This window comes from Argentina silus, assembly GCF_951799395.1.
Source record: "Argentina silus genome assembly, chromosome: 1".
Taxonomy (NCBI): Eukaryota; Metazoa; Chordata; class Actinopteri; order Argentiniformes; family Argentinidae; genus Argentina; species Argentina silus.
Window position 1 is genome coordinate 3787645 of NC_139655.1, and position 25770 is coordinate 3813414.

The 25770-nt window shown below is 45.3% G+C and overlaps 1 protein-coding gene across 1 annotated transcript in view; it reads right to left on the minus strand.

Moving 5' to 3' along the window:
- The window catches only part of LOC310813309 (uncharacterized protein), a 73662-nt gene extending 51801 nt beyond the window's left edge, over positions 1 to 21861 (minus strand). The window contains exons 1-3 of the mRNA XM_083682213.1: positions 21797 to 21861; positions 5058 to 5248; positions 3943 to 3999 (exon numbers count right to left, since the gene is read on the minus strand). Coding sequence (XP_083538339.1) covers positions 3943 to 3999; positions 5058 to 5244 — 244 coding nt within the window. The 5' untranslated portion in view covers positions 5245 to 5248; positions 21797 to 21861. The remainder of the gene's footprint in view (positions 1 to 3942; positions 4000 to 5057; positions 5249 to 21796) is intronic.
- Positions 21862 to 25770: the final 3909 nt, after the last annotated feature.

Below are 25770 nucleotides of genomic sequence, written 5' to 3' on the forward strand. Positions count from 1 at the left end.
GTGTGTGTGTGTGTGTGTGTGTGTGTGTGCGTGCGTGCCTGCCTGACAGTGTCACTGTGTGTGTGTGTGTGCGTGGCAGTGTCACTGTGTGTGTGTGTGTGTGTGTGCGTGTGTGTGTGTGCATGCCTGCCTGACAGTGTCACTGTGTGTGTGTGTGTGTGTGTGTGTGTGTGTGTGTGTGTGTGTGTGTGTGTGTGTGCGTGCCTGCCTGACAGTGCCCTACCGCATACAGTATATCTGCTCTCATGCTGAGCCATACATTGTCCTCACACGCAGAGCGGCTCACACAGCCCTCACCATGAGGAGCAAAGGCACAGACAGGAATGTGTGCTGTTCTACCCTGTGGTCTCGCGTTGAAGTGTACTGTTCTTCAATGCATTGCATGTGGTGTGTGTGTGTGTGTGTGTGTGTGTGTGTGTGTGTGTGTGTGTGTGTGTGTGTGTGTGAGAGGAGGGGGGAGCATTGGGGGTGGGGGTGTGTGTGTTTGTGGGTTTTTTTTGGGGGGGAGGGCATCGAAGGGTAGAGGAGAGGAGAGGTGCAGAGAAGCAGAAGCACAGCTGACACTCTGGCAGCGGAGACGTGATCTAGTCCTCTGAAGCATGGGGTTGAGGAAGACAAGAGGAGGAGGGGAGGAGGGGAGGGAGGGGAGGAGGGGAGGGAGGGAGGGAGGGAAATATAAGAGAGAGGCGGGCGGAGAGCAGAGGGATGAGAGGAAAAGAAAGTTGAAAAATGAAGTGATAGATAGATAGATAGATAGATAGATAGAAGGAAAAAAGATAGAGATATGAATGTTCAGAAAGAGGGAACAAGGGGTTGAGTGTGATTAAGAGCAGGGTAAGAGGATGGGTGAGAGAGGCGATTGGGGAGAGAACAAGAGTGTTGGTTAGTAAAGCAGGACCAGATCTGTACAACAACACACATCCCTCCCCGGCCTTGTTCCCCATGCAACAGCATGCACTACAGGTCAGGGGCAACATGCAGCATCACCATAAACCATAAACTATAACGCACGCACGCACGCACACACGCACGCACACACGCACACACGCACACACGCACACACACACAACTCTACTTCCCGGGGCATCTGGATCTGCCATTCAGCTTACGTTCTCAATTCTGTGACCTAGTTACTACTTATACCGCCCGCATCTTCTCCCAAAAGGGAGTTGTTGATAACAATGATAAATGGAATCAATGCAGGAGGAAAAGGCCAGATGCTGTGAGCGTGTAGTCAGGCCCAATGGCACCACCAACAGGTGACTCTTCCAGACAATACATAACGTTCTCTCATTAGACACGTGAACACTGCAAGAAACTTGTGTTTGTCTAGGGCAACTGCATTCTCTCTAACTAAGCAGTTCTAGGACTAAATGCAGTTAAAATAGTTTTGGGGCTAGAGGATAAGTTATAACAGCTTCTTGTATCTTGTAATGGTGGATTTGAGTCAGGAATCAGACAGGATTAGGTGAATCTAAATGCTAGCTTTGGAGCATAGTCTGAAACCCCAATATCCTACACACAGACACACACACACACAGACAGACACACACAGACACACACACAGACAGACACACACAGACAGACACACACAGACAGACACGCACGCACACACACACACACACGTAACTGTGGTGATTGGTGCTGAACGTGGCAGACAAACAGACAGACAGACAGACAAACAGAGTGCATGCAGATGCAGACGACCACCCACAGTCATGCCACTGACAACATCTCCCCTCATCCCCCAAACACACAGACAGAGCTGTAGCCTGCTGAGCGGCCACAGCTACCCTGGCACTGGGCCAAAGCTCTCTGCTCTTATGGTACCGCACCTTGGCTTGTGATACGTAGTGGATGTCTAACTTTGCATCACTCAGGGACGTCACCTGCATGTTCTTTTACATCAATACAAGTGGACTCGAAGTGAAATGGTCCTCTGTGGCTCAGTTGGTAGAGCATGGCGCTAACAGCGCTTAGGTTGTGGGTTCGATTCCCACTGGGACCGTATATACTGGAAAATGTATGCACTCACTGCAATGTAAGTCGCTTTGGATAAAAGCGTCAGCTAAATGCCGTCTATTGAGATCAGATGAACCAGAGATAGTGGTTTTCGTCTTCTTTTTTTAGTTGTTTTTGTTTTTGTTTTTTAGGGCATTTCTGCTTTAATGGGATAGAGACAGTAGAGATTGACAGGAAGGAAGGGAGAGAGAGGAGGGATGACATGCAAGACGTATCAAGGGTCGGAATCGAACCAGGAACCTTGCGACTATGTGGTATGCACATTAGTGTGCTATGCCACTAAGTGCCCCCGAGATAGCGGTTTTCTAGCACTAGTCTAATATATTCTATACTGTGTTACTAACCCTAACTCGCAGCACCAGACTCCACTGTCACCACAGGTATACCGGCATATTCAATATGACCACTGGGCTGGTGAGTGCTCCTGAATGTGTGCTTGTGAATCTCAGTGTAAACAGAGCAAACAGCTTTAAGTAAGGCAGGCCAGGCCATGTGTCCATCTCCCCCATGCAAACTCATCCCCGCCATGCACGCTCAGAGTTCTGTCTGGACACAATGCAGGGATGTGTGACGGGTGACCCTCAGAATCTCAAAGGAAATCGAAACAGAAATAAAGATAAGGCTTAACAAATAAGGCTGAAACACAAACACAAGCACACACGCTCGCTGGGGCACGTGCGCGCGCACACGCACACACACACACGCACACACACACAAACGGAATTCCCTATGCCGACATCCTGCCTTAGTTAGCGGTAATTAAAAATCCTCCTCAATAACACACGAACAGCCTATAGCAGCATTTCACACTCCAGTGCTACAGATAATTACCTCAGAGGAGGATTACTAACAAATGAAGCTTCAATCAGATATACTGATACTGGCTATTCATACCAAACCCCACTTGGCACGGGGTCGACAGGGAGTTATAATCAGTAGTAAGACATTAACCAGGACTGCAAAGGGACTAGATACATCATCCAGGCGAACACTTGAGAAGGGGCAATGTGATGTCATAATTGGACGCTGTTCCACAGTTGCTTCTCAATGCATGGTTCAGACCCAATGCAAGGAGGGGAGGGTGGTGCTAACGCTTGAGCATGCGATTCTGGACATCATGTATTGAACTGCATCATAGTAGTTGAATAGTTGACTATGTCAGAGAATGTTCTACCTATAAAACTGGAGTAGATTCAAATTATGGAGGACAAAGCTAACTCAGCTCTTAAGATAAAAGTAAAGACAGGTGTATATATACAGTACCAGTCAAAAGTTTGGACACACCTTCTCATTCAATGGTTTTTCTTTATTTTTTATTATTTTCTACATTGTAGATTAATATTGAAGACATCAAAACTATGAAGGGACACATATGGAATTATGTAGTAAACAAAAAAGTGTTAAACAAACCAGAATGTGTTTTATATTTTAGATTCTTCAAAGTAGCCACCTTTTGCTTTGATGACAGCTTTGCACACTCTTGGCAAGGTGTGTCCAAACTTTTGACTGGTACTGTATATATATATATATATATATATATATATATATATATATTTATATATCATTGAAACTATGACTATTCAAACAGAAAATGTAAAGCTCCTTAAACAACAAATGAAAAGCTGTAGTAGCACACTGAACAACAAGCTTGTACACTCACAGGATGCTGTACCTCCACAAGTAAAGCCAATGACGTAGTACTTTCTCATCCTGCCATGAAAGACCGTGGTAGACTATACAACTACAGGAACAAACCCACGCACACCAGAACTCAACACCAGAGAAAACAGAAACAAAGGATGAGGACACAAGAAGTAGAAAAAACACAGAAAGTGGAATAACAGAAAGATACGGTGCATGAGGACGTGTCCATTCAGAGTGACCAGGGACGGAAGAGAGGGATTCTGGGATAACTCTTACCAGGTTTTTGTGCCCCTTGGGCATTCTTCTCCCCATTCTCCAACGCAGGCTCTGCGTCTGCTCAGATACACACACACACACACACACACACACACACACACACATTACTATCTATTGCCTGCACACAGCTTAGCACGTGGACACACATACCCATCGTGTCAGTGTGTCAGCAGGGGAACCAACACATACTTTATCACTACTGCCAACAGTGCTTGAAGTTCACTGTCATAGAAAACTGCCTACACACAGCCCACAACTCTGGACAAACTGTCAGGACAGCAGACAGGGGCTTCGCTGAGTCACAGTCTGCCGTGCTGGACACATACAACTGTACGTGTGCCAGGCCACCAGCCACACAGCTATGGAAGTGAGGCTCCGATCCAAAATGGCCACTGGAGTGACACAACATCAAATCATAAATGGCCACTGGCCACAGCAACTGGAGTGACACACCGTCAGATCCAAAATGGCAGTCCCTGTCCAGCGGTGTCCGTTGTCATCAGTCAGTTATCAGGAGCTGCTTACATTACGTAACACACACACACACACACACACACACACACACACACACACACACACACACAGCTCCACTCCCTTCAGATCTAGTCCTGCTATTAGTTGTAGCAGATTGAATTAGGCCTGAACTACTTCTGACGAAACGTGGAGGACTGATTTAAGATTACATGGCAAACACACATTTAATAGCATGGATTAACTCCAGAATCAGTTCCATAGAGGCACCTACAGCGAGGCTTCATCCTGGAGGTCATTTCACTAGAAGAGGCATGATCGGCTCATCGACAACCTCACAGACCCCTGGCTCTATAGTCACCTGTGTTACTGTGGGTGGTTATATATATCTCTCTTCCTTTCTCTGTTACTGTAGCCTAGGCTTTAGCTCAGTGGGCTACTGTAGCACAGTGTTGTTGTACACAGACGACTGCAGTTCAAACCCAGTTGGTTACACACAAACGTGTCACTTATTGTGCCACTAAGTCGCTCTGCATAAAGGTACAATGTAAATGTTAGCGTGACAGATATTGGTGTAACCAGCCCCCCCGTCCCCCCCCCGCCCACTGATAATACCCCTACCCCTACCCCGTGACCATGCTCACCTCCCCTGGTCCCATCGTTGTCCAGCAGGGGGATGTAGTCCGTCTTCCCCACTGTCTCCCCCACCTGGTCGTCGAAGGTCTCCCCCTCCAGAGACGCCACAAAGTCCCTCTCCACCAGGTTCTCAGGGCCTGCCTGGGGCACGCTGTCTGTCAGCGCATCACTCAGACTCAGGTCCAGCTCTGCCATGGCTCTGAAGGAGGAGACACACAAACACAGATGACTTTTGGAGAAAATACACAGAGAGGAATATACATCACAGTCAGGCAGTCTGCGAGGGAATGGAATAGTCTTTTCTACATCATGTGTTTGTATTTCACCACGTAAAGGTTCCAATGGGCAGTTAGTAAAGTACACTGATGTAGAGCTGTAAACATCATTGCATGTCACCTTCTGATTTAAACTGTCACAAGATCATATGAGATCAGCAGCTGCATCGTCACATGTAAATCTCCCAACCCGCGTTACAGACAGAGGCAGCAGGCAAGCCACGAGAGGCTACAGCTGCCTGCCTGCCACATTTGCTGTAATGTCCCTCTGAGCCACAGGGGGGCAGCCTCTCCACTTGCTCAACACTCATTCTGGGACATAGATATTCCATGATAGAGCACACCCTGTACAACAGCACTCTGGAGCTAACATGAGCCACACACACCCACACACCCACACACACACCCACACACCCACACACCCACACACCCACACACCCACACACACACACACACACACACACACACACACACACACGATATTCAGTTGAGGCAGAAGGAGACAGAGGGTCAACTGGGAGGGTCATCTGATCAATAGGAGCCCAGGGAATCTGCCGAGTCATGTGGTGTCATCTTTCCCTGATGTCGGAGGAGAGCTAATGACAGATTATAATCCTACTCAGTGCTTCCTTCTCTCAACCATTACCTCTGTTCGTATCTCTTCACACACTGAGCCATATTCTAAATTCCCTCTGATCATCTCCTCCCGTCTCTCCCTCCTGTAATCTCTCTCTCCCATTATTCCCTCTTTCTCCCTCCTGTAATCTCTTTGCCTTTCTTCCATTGTTATTCCCTCCCTCCCTCCCTCCACCTCCACTGGCTTCCCCTATCAGGGAGATTAGGATAGCATGTGCCAATGCCGGGAAGCAGGGATTAGGGTTACTGCAGAGCAGAGCACATCGCACAAGCCAGCCCCACCCAGAGTACAATCCCTGGCGAAACATCTCTCCATCTCCCCTGCCCTATCGTTCCTTCTCCATCCACTTTCACATGGTTGGACATGCCTGAGCTCTGTGTCTGTCTGTAACAGGGTGTCAATTGTTACTTTTAGTCAGAAACAGTCAGCAAATAATGGACAACTTGGCCAACCAGAGGAGCAAAACAACAACCATTAAACGAAGCGAGGGTATTTAGGCAGCCTGCATCAGTCCCGGTATTAGCCTCAACAGTCAGTCTCATGAGTGGTGTAGAGGGCGTCTCTCTGTTAGGCCCACAAATCCATGTTGGTTGAAAGCTGCCCTCATCTCTGTGACGGCTGGTACCATAGCAGTCCTGGGGTTAGGAAAGTACTGTTATAGGAGAGGACCTTCCCAGGCCTGGGGTTATACTGCAGGAGAGTAAGCCATGCCACTTCCACCACTCACTTCCAGCTTGGTTTAATGTAAGCCTGACACCGGCATTTCTTTCAACTAGTTTTCGTTGCTGGTGTTCATTGCTGTCTGTGACCACAAGGCGTTACCATAGTTTTGGCTCCAATTTTGACATTGACCTCCTGAACACAGTTTGGTGTGGCCACTCGGAAACCATTTTGTTTCAACAAAGGAAGGAAACCAAAGGAAAACAAGGCAGTTCCACTAGTGTGTGTGTATGTGTGAGAGAGAGTGTGTGTGTGTGTGTGTGTGATCACCATTGTATGTAAACAAACATTGAGTAGTCATAAACATACTGCCGGAATGCACAAAATGCACAAAAAAACGATATCACTGTCACTACCTCACATTTCACGAAATGAGAAACAAACTGGATCTACAAAAGATAGTCAGCAAAAATAAGAGACACAAATACAAAGTGTTGACAATAACTTCATCGGGGTGCATCATCAAGGACAACATAAAACAACCACATATTTGAACAAAATGGCCACCAATCACATAGGTAGCCTAGATAGCAGAGAAACCACTAAAACCTCACCTGATGCTAATCTTTATATAGGCCATTCACGGTGTTGGTGGCTCTGCAGGCTCAAACTACAGCGTCTCTCATACTGCATGTGTTGACATGCAGATGCTGCATGTGCAGATCAAGCATCTGGCACTGTTCTGCAGCCTTAGTAGTGTGTGTGTGTGTGTGTGTGTGTGTGTGTGTGTATCTGGGGGGGTTTCCCTATCAGCTTACTGCACACTCAACCTGGGCCTCAAGCCAAACCCTAGCCTGGGATGTAGGGGTGTAGGGGTGTAGGGGTGATCTACAGTAGAGTACAGATTGAAAGTTAAGAAAACTACAGTTATACTGAACGGGATAGAGCCATCCTCTCCTTGCCAGACTAAATCACTTCAAAACTCAAAAACTCAAAATGATTCCAATCAAACAATTTCTCCCTTTCTGGTCCAGAATATCCTTGGACACCACCACTAAAGACCCCTCAAAAGGACCTGGACAACATGCAGTAGGCCTAGGTGGTTTTCTATGTCAATGTTTGTCTGGCTTCAATATTCCTTTCTGTCTATTTCCGAAGGGAAAGTGGCACATGCACTGGTCTGTCCTAACTGCACCGTCCGTGGCCCTGGCCCTGGCCCTTGTGGCTCAAAGACAACAGTGGGACAGCTTGATAGTGTTAATTTCTCATGGTACAGTAGACCTAGCATTATGCCATGTCACATGGGCAGACTGCTGGCCCGCTGAATCCACTAAGGGATGAGGTCATTGGTCTGTCAGTGTCGGCCTGGGTGTGGCTGTGTGTGTGTGTGTGTGTGTGTGTGTGTGTGTGTCTGAGGTGGGGTTGCATGGAGGGGTACAGTAGGACAGGATATGGAGGCCAGGTCAGGGTCAGTTCTTATTCTACGATGACCTCTCTGGTGGACCACACCCTTCACCTCCACGTAGGACGTCTGGCCTGGATCACTAGCCAGGCTGGTTGTGTAGCTAGCTGCTGGAACTTTAGTAATGAGGCAGGTTATGGGTGCTTCCATGTAAAAAGACCCATGAGGACAAAATGTGAAATTCATCAGAGCATATCAAATGTGTAAAAAAAGTAAGACTAAGAGTCTTGATTTTAGGGAAATGAAGTGACAATTTCTCAACCATCTTCCATCATAAGAATAGGGATAAACAAAAGTTTTGTTACTGTACTGTAGCTCAAAACCCAAAATATGTATTTTCAAACTCAAGGTATCCTACAGTATGATATGATAGCTGACACCCCACTCTTTCTGCAGGCATATTTGAATCTTAATTTGAAGCAGACATTTAAGTTTTGGGGAAAGGTGGTTAAATAAAAAACCCAGGGAGATTTCACGGTCATTCTGTTATTACGTTTTGAATCTGCACAGTTCTTAAAGTAAATGTAAACCCTATTTTATTTTTTTCTACACTTAGAATTGTTAGAAGTAGTCCTTGTGCATAGAGTTGTATGGTTTGTTAAACTTTGCCATCAAGGGTTTTTGTTTGGCATATGTTCCCGTTCATCGAGTCCCAGCATCATTCTGTTACTGTGAAATTGCCCTTATGTAGCCAGACTAGAACAGTGAATCCTGAAACTCATTAAGCTAGGTCCTAAGTCCTAACGTTTAGGACTCTTCATGTTTCCGTGAAAGTGAAAAAAAGGGATGTTTCTAGCCAGGACCCTGTCCTACTACAGTACGTCCTGTCGCCATGAGCCAAATTAAATCATCATGAAGCCTCTCACGGCACAGACGGCTCAGAGACGGAGCATTCGGTGTGGTCACCTCCTGGATAGTTACAAAAACAAAAACAAAAAAAAGGGGCTACAAGGAAATGTTCTCTACAGCGGACATACGGCAGCTAAGACATGTGGAATTCTGACCTCTGATGTCAGATTCTAGGAGAGGTGATGACGCTGTTGTTGTTTAATGGGCTTTCTATATTTGCCCTCGATGCTCCAGCTGCGTGTGCGTGCGTGTGTGAATCAGTGACATTGTGACTCAAGCCCTTGAACCAGTGTGGTTTTTAGCTTTCGCCTTCGCCCGGTTACACTTTTACTTCAGCTGGGCTGTTCTCTGATAGGCCCGAGCCAATCATGTGTGTGTGTGTTTTTTGTGAGAGAGGCCCGAGCCAATCATGTGTGTGTGTGTGTGTGTGTGTGTGTGTGTGTGTGTGTGTGTGAGTGAGAGAGAGAGAGGCCCTCTGTATCGCTTCCCCCCTTTTTCTGAACCACCACTTCTGTTTTTGTTTCTACTGATCTGCACAGACAGCTGACATGGGTCTTTTTCACATGCTGTTTTCCAAAGGCCTGTTTATATGCGACATGATGGATGAAATTACAAGCAGGTGGTTCTCTCTGACAGTTACATGGAGCTGGGCCCAGCAAGAAACTCATTACAAAATGGCTAATGTCTTTACACTCCATTATATCGTCTACAACATAGCCCTTTATGTGTTTAAACACAACACACTTGCTTTCTTTATTATTCACTATAACCCAAACAATACAACACTGTACAGCCTACAGGTATGCCGTGGGTTCTTAAAATATAACTGGATAACATAATTTAAACAAAAACACAACAGAAATTGATTCCTTTACCGTATAACAAAACATCCCCTTGTGTTGTTTGTCTGTGTTTCTCTGTGTCCATGTGTCTTGCCCTCAGTGGGATGCCAAACATACCAGGGATTCCCCGGTGTGCCAGTCCTCCGAGTATGGGACGGTGACTCATACAGCGTCCCTGTCACACCAACCAAAAGAGACCCTGAGCCAGCTTAGCTTATCCTAACTCTGAGGCTCAGTGACTATACACCATACACCACCTAGACACCCCAGACTTATCAGTCAATCAATCTGCTCAGAAGCACAGGCCACGTCCTGCCTTCAGGGAGAATGACAGCGGGATCTACTTCAAAGGCATGCGGTTGGCCTTGAACTGCCATCTCCCCCTCACTGACAGTTAAACTTCAGAGAAGGTGGGGGGGAAACAGTCAAAACTGTCAGAAATACAGTGTTGAAAGGTGCTCTAAAACAAATGGTCTAGAATCAAGATTTTGGTCAACCAGTATTCATATTTTCAACATTTATGAAGGGATATTACATGCTTACGACATTGACCTAACTTGTTATGAGAAGCCTAACATTTACAGCATTCCAACATGGAGTGCATCCAACAACAATGAAAGTTGAACAAAGTACCTATCAAACTGATATTTGCTCCATAGAGACCACTTTTGTTTTAGTGTCTGCGGGATGGTTGGTGAGACAATGTCCCTGTGTTCAGTTGTGATGTGAACCTAAATCAGATGGTTAACTTCACATTCCTGTTACCCTGGTTCACCAGAGCACACAATCAATCAGCAGCACTGTCCTAGAGTCTTGTCAAAACCCAGCACGCACACATGCATTCTCACAGGTGTGTACACGCACACACCCTTTACGCAGATATTCAACAGTTATAAAGCCTCATCCAATAACAACAATTCTACAGATGACTGGCACTCAGTCCCTGTTGTCATAGTACCCGTCATAGTGTTGTCCCTGTACCTCTGTATAGCCAGGTACCAGATTTGCCTCTGGCAAAACCAAGATGGTTCTTTTATTTATGATCTGCCAATCTCACCAAAACAACTGAGGAACACACCTGCAGGAATGCACTGCATCCGCGGAACAGTTAAACTGTTGACACAGGAACCTTTCTCTCTGAAATGTCAATGTCATCAGTTGAGGTGAGCTGGGTGTGTTGTTTATGTAACAGGCTGGTGGTGCTCCCACGAGTCTGCCGGGAGTTCCTGTGTGATGGGGGTTAATGAAAGAGAGAGAGAGAGAAGAGAGAGAGAGAGAGAGAGAGAGAGAGACCCTGGAGGCCAAAGCTCTGACAGTTTGAAATGAACTCTCTCAGGAATGCAGGGATGTGACAGCCCTGCCCCACAGGAGCCCCAGGGAGGTGTGTGTGTGTAACATAGTGTTAACGAGTCTCAGGTGGGATACAGGTGCAGCACTGAGAACAGACCCCCTCCCCGCCCCCCATTGTGTTTTTGTGCAAGTGTAGTTTGGATGTGTAAGCAGGTATTTAGTGTGTGTGTGTGTGTGTGTGTGTGTGTGACTGCTGTTAATAATCTACGGAAGGAGCTGCTGCAGAGTAGCACTGTGAATCTCAAAAGGAGAGGCTCAGGTCCTGCCCTCCTGCTGTGTCATCTGCCGATGCAGATGAGCTGTGATTCACAGGCTCCTCCTCAGGTAAACTTATCTTATCTTCCGGTTGGTTACGTAAGCTATGCCACACAGTCCAGTGTTCAGTACTCAAGGGAATGAGTGTGGGCTTTGTGTTTGTATAACAGCCGCTGTGGGTCAGAGCTGTTGGGGGCATGTAGGTGGACTGTACTTGATGCAGGCCTAATCTTCTTATGCATCAAATTACCATAATTCCATCCTCACCCCTCACCTGGCACAGCTGATGTGGGTTGGGTGTTCTGGTGCAGGAATGGCCGCCTCAGGTGGATGCTCAACATTAGCACTAGTGAGTTAGCCTGCATGTACAACGACATCACGGTGAGAACAGCTGACAAGTGTTGTACGACACAGTCCATTACCATGATTTTATTATGTTGATTCAACGCTTTATTGGGCTCAGTTCGTTACCAACTGAACAGTCAACATGTTTTTATGGAGTGTGTCGAGCCCCATTAGTGTGTATGATGTGTATTGTAGCAGGTCATCAAGCCTGTCCAGACCCCTCCCTCTGGCCTGGGGAGTTTAAAGGTGGACTCATGGGGGCTGTGCCCTGGGAGGACATCCCCGTTCAACACAAAGCCTCGGGGTTACAGACTGACACAGTAGTCATTGTCTGGTTCCCGATGACCACTTCAGTAATTCTGTTGAAGTAGGACACAGGTACTGTAGGACAGCAACAGGTGACGACAGGTGTTTCTGCAATCTGTTGCTGTTCAGCTCGTCGAATACATAAAGTATGGTTCCTCACTGTCTGCAAACGCACACAAGAACTCATTGTAGACAGACAAGACAATACAGTACACACACACACACTCTCTCTTGTCTGTAACCTGCTGCTGTTCAGCTTGTCGAATACACACAGTACAGCTAATAGCTGGTTCCTCATTGTCTGCAAACACATACTAGAACACATTTTAGACAGACAACTGTCTCTCTCTCTCTCTCTCTCTCTCTCTCGTGTCATTCCTCTCCTGAGGAAACAACATGTCCAGATGTGCCGTCATAATGACTGAAATAGTCTGATTACGAACTGTAGCATAAACGTCCAAAACAACCCAACCCAGGATGAGTGTGTGTGTGTGTGTCTTTCTTATATTATTCATACACATGAATAATGTGGAAGCCTTATTCTCAGAGGATTTACACTGGGTACAGAAATGTACTGACAGTGTTTTATGGTGTGTGTGCTTGTTTGTGTGTTTGTGTGTGTTTTTTAGCTGTGTGTGTTTTTTACCATTCTTTTTTTAAAGTTTTTATGTTGTTTTTGTTTTGTTTTTTAGGGCATTTCTGCTTTTATTGGGATAGAGACAGTAGAGATTGACAGGAAGGATGGGGGAGAGAGAGGAGGGATGACATGCAAGATTTCTCGAGGGTCAGAATTGAACCCGGGACCTTGCGGTTACGTGGTATGCGCATTAGTGTGCTGCACCACTAAGCTCCCCATGTGTGCACCATTCTTGTCTGTCAACAGTTTAGACCACGCTCAAGCTGGGAAACTTTAAGTTAAGTTTAAGTTGGTTAAAAGACCGCATTTCATAACTTTGCATCAGAAGAAATACATCCAACGCGACTGAATTACACCACACAACTTTCCTTCATTTGAGTCCAGAAAGCAGACCGAGACAGAGAACAGTAAAAATGACGATTTTTTTCCCCCACACTATTTTTGTATGAAAATACAGCCTCTTAATGTATTTTGCCCCCTGATGCGAACAAGCTACTCTGTTACTAGCATAGAAGTGTCTACGAAGTTTGTATAGTATTAGTACAACCGCTAATCGTGAACAAGTAAGATGCAGTTGCTACCTTTGAATCTCTCAAATCAGATTCCTTTAAGGTTAACATTCCCGATCTCCGATTCCTTTAAGGTGAACATTCCCGATCTCCGATTCCTGATCCAGCATTTTAGGCCAAAACCGGCCTGATACCGATGCTCGGTATCGGATCGGTGCATCTCTAGTTTGTGTGTGTGTGTGTGTGTGTGTGTGTATGTATGTATGTGTGTGTTGTGCAGCAGAGCCCTGCTTTCCTAATCAGTGGTGGGTAGAGCCACGAGGGCGTCCAAAACCTGTCAGCCATCCAACTGCTGTGTGAGGGGGGGATGAGGGGGGGGGGGGGTGAGGGGGAGGGAGCAGGGGAGGCTTATCCTCTGAGCTGACATTGCAGCAGCACTGTGGCAGGTCATCTGTGCTCAAAGCATGTGTGTGTGTGTGTGTGTGTGTGTGTGTGAGTAAGCAAATCTGGAAATGTGAAAGCAGATGCTATGTAAAGTGTGTGGACGGGAGCCAGCATTTTATTTTCATAACTGTAAGTGTATGCCTGTGTGTGTGTGTGTGTGTGTGTGTGTGTGTGTGTGTGTGTATGCATATGCTCCACTTGTACAGCAATCCTAGGCTGTGGAGGAGTGGCACCCACCCAGTCATCTCCATATTAAAAGCCAGCATTGATGTGAAAAACCAGCGCACGTCTTTGATGTTTAGTCCTATTCATGGAAGAAAACGGTGATTCATGCTAATACGTTACCTCCAGTGGAGTTAGCTGTCCCCTACATGCACTGAGGCTCTGACTTGTTAACCTGACAGTAGGCCTGTGTTGGAGACCAGAGAAAGGACCAGTGTCTGATAGAGAGCCAGTGGGCCCCAATTTGCTTCCGCAAAAAAGCACTGCACACCACTAAAAACCACGTGCAAAGACTGTTTTAAGAATTTGGTGTCACCACAAACTGCCCCTGCCACGACCAACACAAATGGGAGTGTTCAAGGGGAGTGGGACAATCATCCATTCCATGTTCGGTAATCACCAATAGCTGAAAATAGACACTTATTTGATCATAACCGGAACATCAGTTGTCGGGGATAATCCCTCATACCACCAGTACATCCTCTACAAAATATATGGAAGTAGGCCTCGTGTTAATCCTGGCATTATGAAACTCTGTAAACTGTGTTCCCTAAAACATCAAATGACCAAGGCTGCATACATAAATCGCCTGTTACTTGAAATGCATGAAGGCATCTGAAGTAAGACTAAAGCAAAGTGGCAGTTGATATTGGTTATGACTGGGGGTCGCGAGCGAGAATGGAAGATGGAAGCTGGTGCAAATTATGAAATACTGTATGAGAAAAGTCAGGACAGGTTCATTAAACCGTTCTACAGCACTTGAATTTGGCGCCTACTCTAAACTTGCTGTGTGGTTACATTACGATATCATAGACACTTAAGTTAAACTTAACTACGGTAATTATTTGATGAAGATAAAAATACATACGAATTATTGGAGCCACGATCAGTGCAGATGGAGTCAGTCTATCTGACGTTATACAATGGTGAAATCCTGATTGGCGAGGACAATGGATATATTCATCTCATGTTGAATTATCCCCACCCACTCATAGCCTCTACGCTAACTGAAAGTTTGTTGTTGTTGAACGAAATTACTAACTTTGCGGCCGTGGCCAGTAAAACTTAACGTCGCACAGCACTCTTTAACGGAAGCTGGAATTTGGGCCCAGCGTGTGATTGTGCGTGTGTGTGTGTCCTAATGTTATTAGGCTCAGTCAGGACTTTTCTGTGGACATATCTGTGTAACTCAGACCCTGCTGTAGCCCATTAGGCCTCACCCCAGAGAGAGGCACCACAGTTCTGCTCTCACACTGCCACACCCTGCACCAATCCCCCCCTCTCCCGTCTCTCTCTCTGTTCTGTCTGTCTGATTTGTGTGTAGGAGGGTAAAAGGGGGAAGGGTTGGGGTTAAAGGAGAGAGGGGCAGAGAATGAATTCCCCTGTGCCAACGTCCCAATGCCTCCATCCTACGCACGCACAGACACACTCCCTTGCTTGCTTTCACACTAAGCGCTCACACTGACACAGGCCTCGTTCTATTTGTTTGCCAGAATTGGGAACTATGCGGCATTGTTGCAGAGTGAGCCTTGACACATCGCAATGGAACGCACAGCAGCACACACACGCACACACACACACACACACACAAAGAGCAATTATAATCCCATAACAAACACTGCCACAAAGGTAGCAGACACACAGTAAATCAGGCTGTAATCTGAGGAAACATTGGAGAACAAATAAACTAAAGCTCAGTTTGAGTGCACTGGGTGTACCACAAGAGGTTGAGATTAGTTTTTAAGGAAGCGGTACGCTGTGTTGTTGTTGAAGTAAAAAGAGCTAAAAATGGTGCTCTCTCCCTTTCACTCTCTCTAGAAATACACGGTACACACGACCACATTTTCATCTGTTGCTCCATCACTCTATACTCAAACTGTATACCTCTGACCTTCCTACCTTCCTTCCCGACATACACATTCATCCATCAGCGCCTCCATCTCTCTCTCTCTCTCTCTCGTTGGGTGATGGAGATTTTGGAAGTGTCCCAGCTGATGTACACTCACCGGCCACTTTATTAGGTACACCTGTTCAACTGCTCATTAACGCAAATATTTATGAAATTTGCTGAGTTGGTAGTGACATCCTAATCTACAGAGTGTGTAATTGATTCTTGTGCAAATCAGAGACGTATAAAAACAAAGATATTAATTCCAAAACTCAGTTCAATTTATTGAGTGATCTGTTTGCATTTTAGCTAATTTTAAGAGGATCTGAATACTTATGCACTTGAGGTATTTCTGTATTTCAATTTTAATAAATTTACTGAAATTTCCAAAAACCTGTTTTCGCCTTTGTCACTCTGGGTTATTGTGTGTGGACTGATGGCAAATTCTTTTAATTTAATCCATTTTAGATTGAGTCTATAACACGACAAAATGTGGAAAAAGCGAAAGGGGTCTGAATACTTTTCCGAAGGCGCTGTAATTCATCTGAGGGCCTGGTTGACAGCAAAGCTCTGATACCCAGCTGCCGTCGTTCTGTTGGAGGGGGATTATGGTGCTGGGCGACCCTTTACAGTTACACTCCTCTATCCTCTCTCCCTCTCTCTCTCTCTCCATCCTTCATTCCTCTTCTGCTGTCACGCAATCTCAGCTGCCTTATGGGACCACGACTTGTTGGCAGAAGGCCACCGACGTGACCAAATGATATTGCCTTCTACATCCTGGCTTTCGCTAATCCATAGCACAGTCCTGTACTATAGACGTGTTCAGAATCATCACACAGTCGTTCTGCCTTCGTGTCTGGCCCCTCTCTTCGCAACCTCCCTTCTCCTGCGTCCTTGTCCTCCTGTTGTGTTGGGCTGTTTTGATAAGGAAGACTGGGCTTGGAGAAATGATTTTCACATAGGAGTTCAGTTAGCGTTCAGCCTTCAGGAGTTCAGTTAAGCGCTTGGAAAGGATCCCAAACAGCACCGTAGTACAATGTTAATGGACTCATTGACTTGATCTAATACCAGCGACTAGGAATGCATAATTCATAGGAGCTAGAAATGCAACCTTGAGTTGTAGGTTTCTTTTGATTCACTGCCAGTAATGGGAGTGGGCTGTTCCAGCAACTGCTTGAAAACACAGCAGAATTACGACAGGCCACTGATTTGATACAGTGTGTAGCGATACAAGACACAATTGTTAATATTTTTTAGTAAAACTTGTCAACTTGTTAATAAACAGCACTTTGATAACAAATAAAATGAAGATTCCAAACAACCCAAATGGGCAAAACGGCCCCCCTTTCTCAGTCTCCATCCATCGTCATTCAGGTGAAAGACACACAATAATACAATCTTACATGAGTATAAATATTTGGGGTGCCCTGTATAGACAGACCACGCAACTTAATTATCCTTAAAACATTGACAGTTTAGTGGGTGATTGCTCCTTTTCCCACCCCAGTCCCAATCTACTTCCTATCAGGGATACAGTTTACAACCCCTTTTGGAGCACAATGGCCCTGCTGAACCCCTCTGCCAACAAATGAGCCTTCCTGAAACTAGACCAAAACCAATAAATAAACATGTCTGGACTCTGGGTGAACTAATTACAGTCAGAACTGAGAGAAGTGAGGGAAGATAGATTATCTTGTGTTTACTGTATAACAAAGGTACAGGACATTGTTATCCATTGTGCCAAATTATAAACAGTATTCTATGCATGTGCCAAAAAAAAAACGTAATCTTTCCAAACGTACCTGTTTTATAAAGTGAAATCACCTGTTTGGGCTAAGCAATCACACATAACTCCACAGTAATACTCTACATCAACTTACTAAATATACTGCTAGCTGTAACTCTAACCGTGCCAAAAACAACTTACTGGGCTGACTAGGATCCCTCCTCATCGATTCTCCTCAGATCATAAAAGTGTCCAGGTCCAGGCTGACCCGACTCCACACAAGACTACTGGAATTACATTATAGTTAATCAATCCTAGCAATTGTGTTTTCCTGAGTCAGTGTGCATCCCTGACTAAATAAACGTGAACACAAATGGGACTGTCCTCGTTGCCGTGACCAGGGACCAGTGTGTGTGTGTGTGTGTGTGTGTGTGTGTGTGTGTGTGTGTGTGTGTGTGTGTGTAGGGGGGGGTCACAGTGACTCAGCGATCAGGGAGTCACGCTACGTGCACAGCACTCTGATTACAGAACTGACACCTCTCAATACATCTGCGTCCCTCTCCCTGTCTGCCTTAGGCTGACCTTTACCACCCATACTAGGCCTTACTGCACAACGCAAGCCCTTTTTCCCTGTCCTCTCCCTGGCCTGGTTTGAACTGCAACACTGGGCCTAAGTCCATGATACGTGACCCCCGTCCCTCTCAGTGTCCTCTGTCTAGGCTTACCTACTGTACATGACCCACACTGGACCTAACTGTACATGACCCACACTGGACCTAACTGTACATGACCCACACTGGACCTAACTGTACATAGCACACAGCAGTGAGCTGGGGATTGGAGCCCCCTGTGTACTGACGACAATAAAACGCCCAGCTCCATTATGTTACATTACATTAAAGAGATTTCCCAAATAAAAAGTAACATTATGTTAACGCACTGCTGTCTCTTGAGTATCTACAATGTTACTAGATAGTGTTTATAACGACTCATCTAGCAGGACCAAAACAGGCACATGAAGCATTGTTTGTAAGCGGTGAGGAAATAGTGTATTGATTCCCCCCCCCCCCGCTTCCTGAAACCTGAAGACCTGGAAGAGGGCGTGACTCGCCCGCCCAGTGAAAGCTCTATGGGCTGACATCCTGTAGGCTGCTACCTTATACCTTGAGGTGGACTTCCACCCTATAGTCTATCTGTGACACCACGCGCTGGGTGTGGAGTTGAAATGAGAACCCCCAACTCCATATGTGCCATTGGGGAGTCATGGTGAGCAGCCAGTGGGAAGAGGGACAAAGATCAGAGGAGACTAGATTAAAGAGGGGGAGGATGAAGGGGGTTATTGACATTCCTAGTTCCACTCAATTGCTTTCCCATAATCATTCCAATGTCTACACTAAGGGGGGTGGTGGGGTGGGGTGGGGTGGAGGGGAGTTAATCCAGGACCCCCTTCTACATTTAGACTCCTTCTTTCTTTCATTCATTCATTCCCTTTCTGAAAACTTTAGTTAATTCAGTCATTCTGTAATAACAGTCCTTGTGTAATAATCCCAGCATGCAAAGGGAGGGTTTTAGAGCATAATGAAAATCTGTCCCCTGCGTTCAGCTAGAGCTGTCCTAATAGGATTTCATCTGCAGATATAACAGACTAGATGATCATCACTGGGCTACAGAAACTACAGAAAAGTACAGTAGCCTACGTCCGTCTCTGTTGAGATAGTCTGCATGTCATATACTGTACTGTACCTCTGTCACCTAACCCACAACGCCAGTTGAGAAGTTAGAACAGTTAGGGTACTGTTGATTTTACAGTAGGTTACCGCAGTGGTCACTTAATGTTCTGTATGACATGGTTTTTGATGGCATCAAGCCTTTATATGATAGCATTTCTTTAAAGTTAGACTCTAGAGAGCACATGAAGCATTATGTGAAGCATTCACCTTTGCAGGACGGAAAGGAACAAAAATAAACCCCCCCCAAAACAAACTAAATGGGACACAATCCACCTGAGGGATATTCGCAAATGGCTTCCTTGAGCATTCAATGTTCTTCCTCTTGACATGTAGACAATCTTGAGTGAGGAGTGGACAGAGAAAGCAGAGAACGCAGCTCCAATCTTACATTTCTTGTCACTTTTGCCCTTTACAGTGACAGTTCACTGTTCCCTGTGACCTTAGCATTTCCTCTGCCTCTGTCTTTGCATCTTGCCTCTGTAGCAGCATTCCAGCCCAAAGCTTCCAGAATGCCTTCTGAACAAATGCATTCCATTCCAAAGCGCTTTTTTATTGCACCGCCTGGGAAGTCCTGGAAGGGTGATTACTTTGTAGCTTCCACGTTGTCTGCTCCTGTTTAGACTCTTAAGGGCTGACATGTACAGTCATTTGAGGATCATATTAGAAACCAAATGGAATGACATCAAAGGACCATTTCAAACGACCATGATAATCAAATCACAGATGGTGAAGTGAGGTTGTCAAAGCAGACGGGTGTGTATATCTAGTGATCTAGGCTACATGGTCAATGCAAACCTCTGAAAAATAAAAATGTTCTTCAGGGTTGTATTGGTGCCCACCAAGCTGGTTCAGGAGCTGTTGGATTATGGATGCTGGGCTGAAGGTGACAGACAGGTCAGTCCATAGACTACTGGCTCTCTTCCTCCACCTTGGATTGACCATACATTCTACTTACACACTTAGACACACACACACACACACACACACACACACACACACACACACACACACACACACACACACACACGCGCACACACGTTTATATCTTTGCGATTTGACATGCTAATCGTGTTAGAATAACTCACATTATTGGCACAAAAGGGCAAGTCAACAAGTCAGCAGGATGACAACACAGATGAAATACTAATTAAATTATATTCCTCAAATACAAAAATGAAATAAAATCCACAGGCTGACAATGCTTCCTCTTAGCCCAGCTGTGCTACGGGCATGTCTACCACACACAAAGAGCTGTCTCACCAACCCACTGGTAGCGTAGATCAGATTAGACCAACAGGTCACATTCTTCAAGCTTTTGGTCGAAGTGAGTCGTCAAACGACAATAACAGTGTTGTTCAAATGGTGGGAGAAATACATGCTCACAGGCAACGGTATGGCTTTGGTAATAAAATATAAACATATATTTGGTAGCACTTTATTCTGAGGTAGGGCCTACTGATTTCACTGGTATAATATTACTAGAAAGGTACGTGTATATTTAGGTTTAAGGTATACTTTCGTCAAAGTATTCAACCCAATGCTGCCAAGTGACTGCGCTTCGAATCCCAAGGAATCATTATAATGATGTACTGTTACCGTCATTTTGCCATGTACTGTGTCAAATTGATCCCACTGCTGGGGTTAAACCTACCTTTGATTTCTGACTGTGTAATCCAGCAGGATTGAGGGAGAGGTTGGGACTCCTCTCTAATAACAAGCATAATCCCCCACTCTGCTGTTCATATCATAATTTCTATCATCAATATCTGGGAAAATATCGTTAACTCTTAGTGGCACCACAGTGAAGGCTGAAACGATGCCGGCTAAGTAAAGTAAATAGGCCCACTGTATGCGACGGAGAGTGGAGTGTTTACGGTAATATGGCACTGAAGTGGGCGTTGGTCATAGTTCACAGACAGTTCTGCACTTTGAAACACATGGCAGATAGAAAGAGAGAAATAATTACCCCCCTTACTCTGGCCTCTAACCAGACAGCACATGTTCAAGATAAACAACTTTCTGGCTGGCCACAGCGCAAGATCTCAGCTGCGCTCTACAGTGCCTCTTTTATTCTTTATAAATCAGGGAACAACAGCTATTATAACATAATTTGAACGGTATAGACCTGTACAATCCAAAACAACAGCAAGACTGTCGCGAAATTGATAGGCTACAGTGTCGGGGTATGAGTTTTCACATCTGTCAACAGACAAACACCCTACCGGGGGGTTCGGGCAAGGGCGAGGCCATAATGTCACCTGTAAAATAGCGCTAACCCATCTAATCTAATGCGAACCCATGCGGGTAGTTGACAAGAGACGAAACTCGAGCCCAGATTTAATTACATGATGGCCTCACACACACACCGTCAAGATTGCATAACTTTGCCATGTGTCCTGCGCTGTGTCACTCACTCCCTCGGTGTGTGACACTGCGACTGCACCGTGCAGTCCTGGCTATGATGCGTGCTGAATGATCAGTCATCCAAAATCACCGTTCCTCCACTGATAAATCAACAACCCGCATCAGAATTATATGTCAATCACCACACCCATAGTATGCTGGTAGACTTGCCCGATAAAACGCGGTGTTTAGTTTGAGATGACTCACCGTTTGCTGACTATTTTTGACAGTTTGTCGGGAGTCTCCAAGAGTAGCTGTCACCACGATGATCCGCCCTCCCGTACTGCACTTCAATGACCGCAGGGTAACATTTACCGCCCACTGAAAGTTTACTCCAATCCAAGTCCAAGACGACCAGCTGACTGCAACGTTACCCAATTATAATGAAGAAGATCTCACAAACGACGGCGGCTACCTCCAATCACAGCTTCTTGATTCGCATCAGGAAACGCCCTGACAGTTTCCGAAAACTAGTTCAACACCGTTCGTTACTAATGTACTTTTGATGGACAACCGGACCGTACAATGAGTAAGTTTGACTCCTTTTACGGGACAGTACGGGCCCAATCGTTGAGAGGAACACTCGCTGAAACGGCAGCCAAAAGAACAGTGAGGAGATGAAGACTATCGCGCAACCCAACGTTTGAATGTCGCCGGAGGAAAGTGGAAAGGCGCAGATCATATTTCCTATTAGTATGACTGTACTATGGGCCTACCTACGGTTGAAGCGGATTGAGTTGGCTACATAACAGCACACATAACATACACACAAGTTGCTCTCTTTAGCCCATAATAAAGTTTTGACTTTATACGGAATTTAGTCATAGGTTGTGGGCATTTCACCTATAACCTGACAGCTAAATATAGATAAATGAACAAAGGATGTATTTAAAACTAATGCAGGCCAACAAAATCGTATACCTTTCCAGTTGAAGTCAACAGGCATGCTCACATTAAATTACGACTATAACTGTCATAGTGTACAACACAAACCAAATTGCAATTAGAGGGTAATTAAGTCCAGTATGAATTACCTAGATACTGAAGTCTCCAACAACCGGCGGCTAGGCTACTTCGTAAAAAAATGATTCATCAGTTTTAAAAGGAAACTCTCTGGATACATTGTTACAGCAACGAATGAGGCAATGTCGCCATCACGTGGCCAAAACGGTCGCTCTCGTCTTTCCAATGAATTGGATGCTGGCAATGCTATTGTTTGATTGGCCACTGATACATGGATCAAATCATTTGTAAAAAATTATGCAAATCAAAAGGAATATATTTTATATAAACAGAACGACAGAACTGTCTGTCTAAATATGAAACATGCTGTGAATTAAACAGATCAGGATGTTGTACTTTGACCTGATCCCAGTAATCTGTTTATTGGCAAGCAGCAAAGCAACATTTCTTAACAACTTGGTGTTCAATGGCTTATCCATAGAAGTACTTACATTCATTATGGCCATGTATCTGTAATGCTGGCAAGACACACAAGGCTGGCACGCATTGTTTTAAAAGATGTTTATTGAAAGAAATATTTGAAACTTTATAAAGTCAACCATTTATAATGCTATCACACAATCAAGTCTTTTCCCCTGTAGCTTGCTTTAGTGTTTGATATGAACAGTGATAAACTATGCACTCCAACCTGGTCAGGCCATATTATTATTATTATTATTATTATTATTATTATTATTATTATTATTACTATGAAGATTTCCTAGTCTGCAGCTGACCATATCCCCACACATGCACCCTCCTTCCCATGCTGAATTCCAAATCGGTCTCTAGCCCCTTACCCCCTCCTACCCCCTACCCCCTCCTACCCCCTACCCCCTAGCCACTCCTACCCCCTACCCACTCCTACCCCCTACCCCCTACCCCCTCCTACCCCCTAGCCACTCCTACCCCCTACCCCCTCCTACCCCCTACCCACTCCTACCCCCTACCCACTCCTACCCCCTACCCCCTACCCCCTAGCCACTCCTACCCCCTACCCCCTCCTACCCCCTACCCCCTCCTACCCCCTACCCCCTCCTACCCCCTAGCCACTCCTACCCCCTACCCCCTCCTACCCCCTAGCCACTCCTACCCCCTACCCACTCCTACCCCCTAGCCACTCCTACCCCCTACCCCCTCCTACCCCCTACCCCCTAGCCACTCCTACCCCCTAGCCACTCCTACCCCCTCCTACCCCCTACCCCCTCCTACCCCCTAGCCACTCCTACCCCCTCCTACCCCCTACCCACTCCTACCCCCTAGCCACTCCTACCCCCTACCCCCTCCTACCCCCTACCCCCTCCTACCCCCTAGCCACTCCTACCCCCTACCCCCTACCCCCTCCTACCCCCTACCCACTCCTACCCCCTAGCCACTCCTACCCCCTAGCCACTCCTACCCCCTACCCCCTCCTACCCCCTACCCCCTCCTACCCCCTAGCCACTCTGATAGACAGAATTTGATAAGGTAGGTAAAGGTAATATGGAAAATATGATTTAGCCTATCAAAGGGTCAAATTTAGCAATATTGGTTACACCTATCCAACACTCGGAGACCAACAGGAAGGGGTAGGTGCTAGGGGGGCAATTTGGAATTCAGCAATGACCTGGAAGTACAGTATATTACTCTTCCATGACCCTGAACTTATACAGTGTATCATTCTACACAGACACAAGCAGCCACAACAGCTGCCCTCTACCCTCTCATTACTGAAAGATGCCCAGTGCAGCATGCAAATAAAATGTGCACAATGTTGTCATCATTATAATCATCATCAGAATTGTCGTTATTAACAATAGTATTAACATCTTTATTCACATGGTTATTTAAAAAATGTAACCAGACTTTTTCTTTATAATGTTTTTTCTCTAGTTTTCTGCATTTCAAAGCATGCCAAAGAAATGTCCGTTTCTGCATAGTGCTGGCTATACATGTGCCAAGGATGGATTCTTTTACAAGACTTTCATATGTACAGAGAGGAGGGAAAGAGCATCCAGTGTAAACATTACCAAAAACCCCACTGCTCAAAATATCTACAAATCTGAGATCTGTGTCAACGATACCATGTTTAGAAAGATAAGTAGAGCTGAAAATAGCTTGTCCGATTGTGGGAAGCAGAGAGCTGTGAGAGGTATCTTTACCAGAGGTGTGTGTGTGTGTGTTCACTGTATGTGTAGGCCACAAAATACCAATTGAGACACATATGCTATACTACCACAACACAACCCCCAAAGTTTCCATTAGGGGGGGATACATTTCTTAGTGTGAACCTTCTATTATCATAATATGTTATTATAGTAATTTTATCTACCTGTTTTGAGAAAGACCACTTAGTGTCCTAGACCTATACCTAAAGGCAAACACTCTTTATCTACTTTGGGATACGATTTTGCAGAGCGCAAAACTAAAACTGTGGATACGTACGTGTGTCTAGATACAGGTGAGGTCACCAGGTGACTACTAGTAATATTGGAGACTATAGACATGATGGCATACAGTGCTCGCTACTTCAGATGGAATGGAGGACACAACTTCTGACAAAACAAATCAATTTGTATGGTTATAGGAGAGGCTCTACATCAGGGGTGTCAGTCATTCTGGTTGCAGGCCGCATTGAACCAAATGCAACCTCACACGGGCTGGAAAAAAAAAATACATTTGTTAGTAAAAAACTGAACAAATGTCCTCTGCTGCGACGCCTCATGTTATTACAATACTTAATATTACAGTAGCCTATACTCAGCCTACACTCAACGCTTAAGTCACACAGAGCTTAGTATCACAGTGTTAAAGTAGCCTACTCAAACTTAGACCGATGCCCTATTTTCAAGATGGGTTCATCTGTGGGCATCTGATGGTTGGAAGTAAAAAATAGAATTAATAATGAATTCACCAATATACTTATAAGTCCATTACAAGCATGTTTTTGTGTTATGTGTATGTTGTAGCAAGTACAATAAATAGCAAGTACAACTGTAAGTAGGGGTCTAAATAGTTTTGTTTTTTTCATGCCCTCCAATCAGGGGAGGAGGTTGTAGGGATTAAACAATTTAATTAAAAAAGGAAAAGACATTATGCAAGCAATACTTTCAGATAGAACTTCATTACTATCTTCCCATTTCAAAGCTGATGTTACGTCTCATCTTGTTCATTAGTTTGTCTGTCTTTGTTTCATTCAT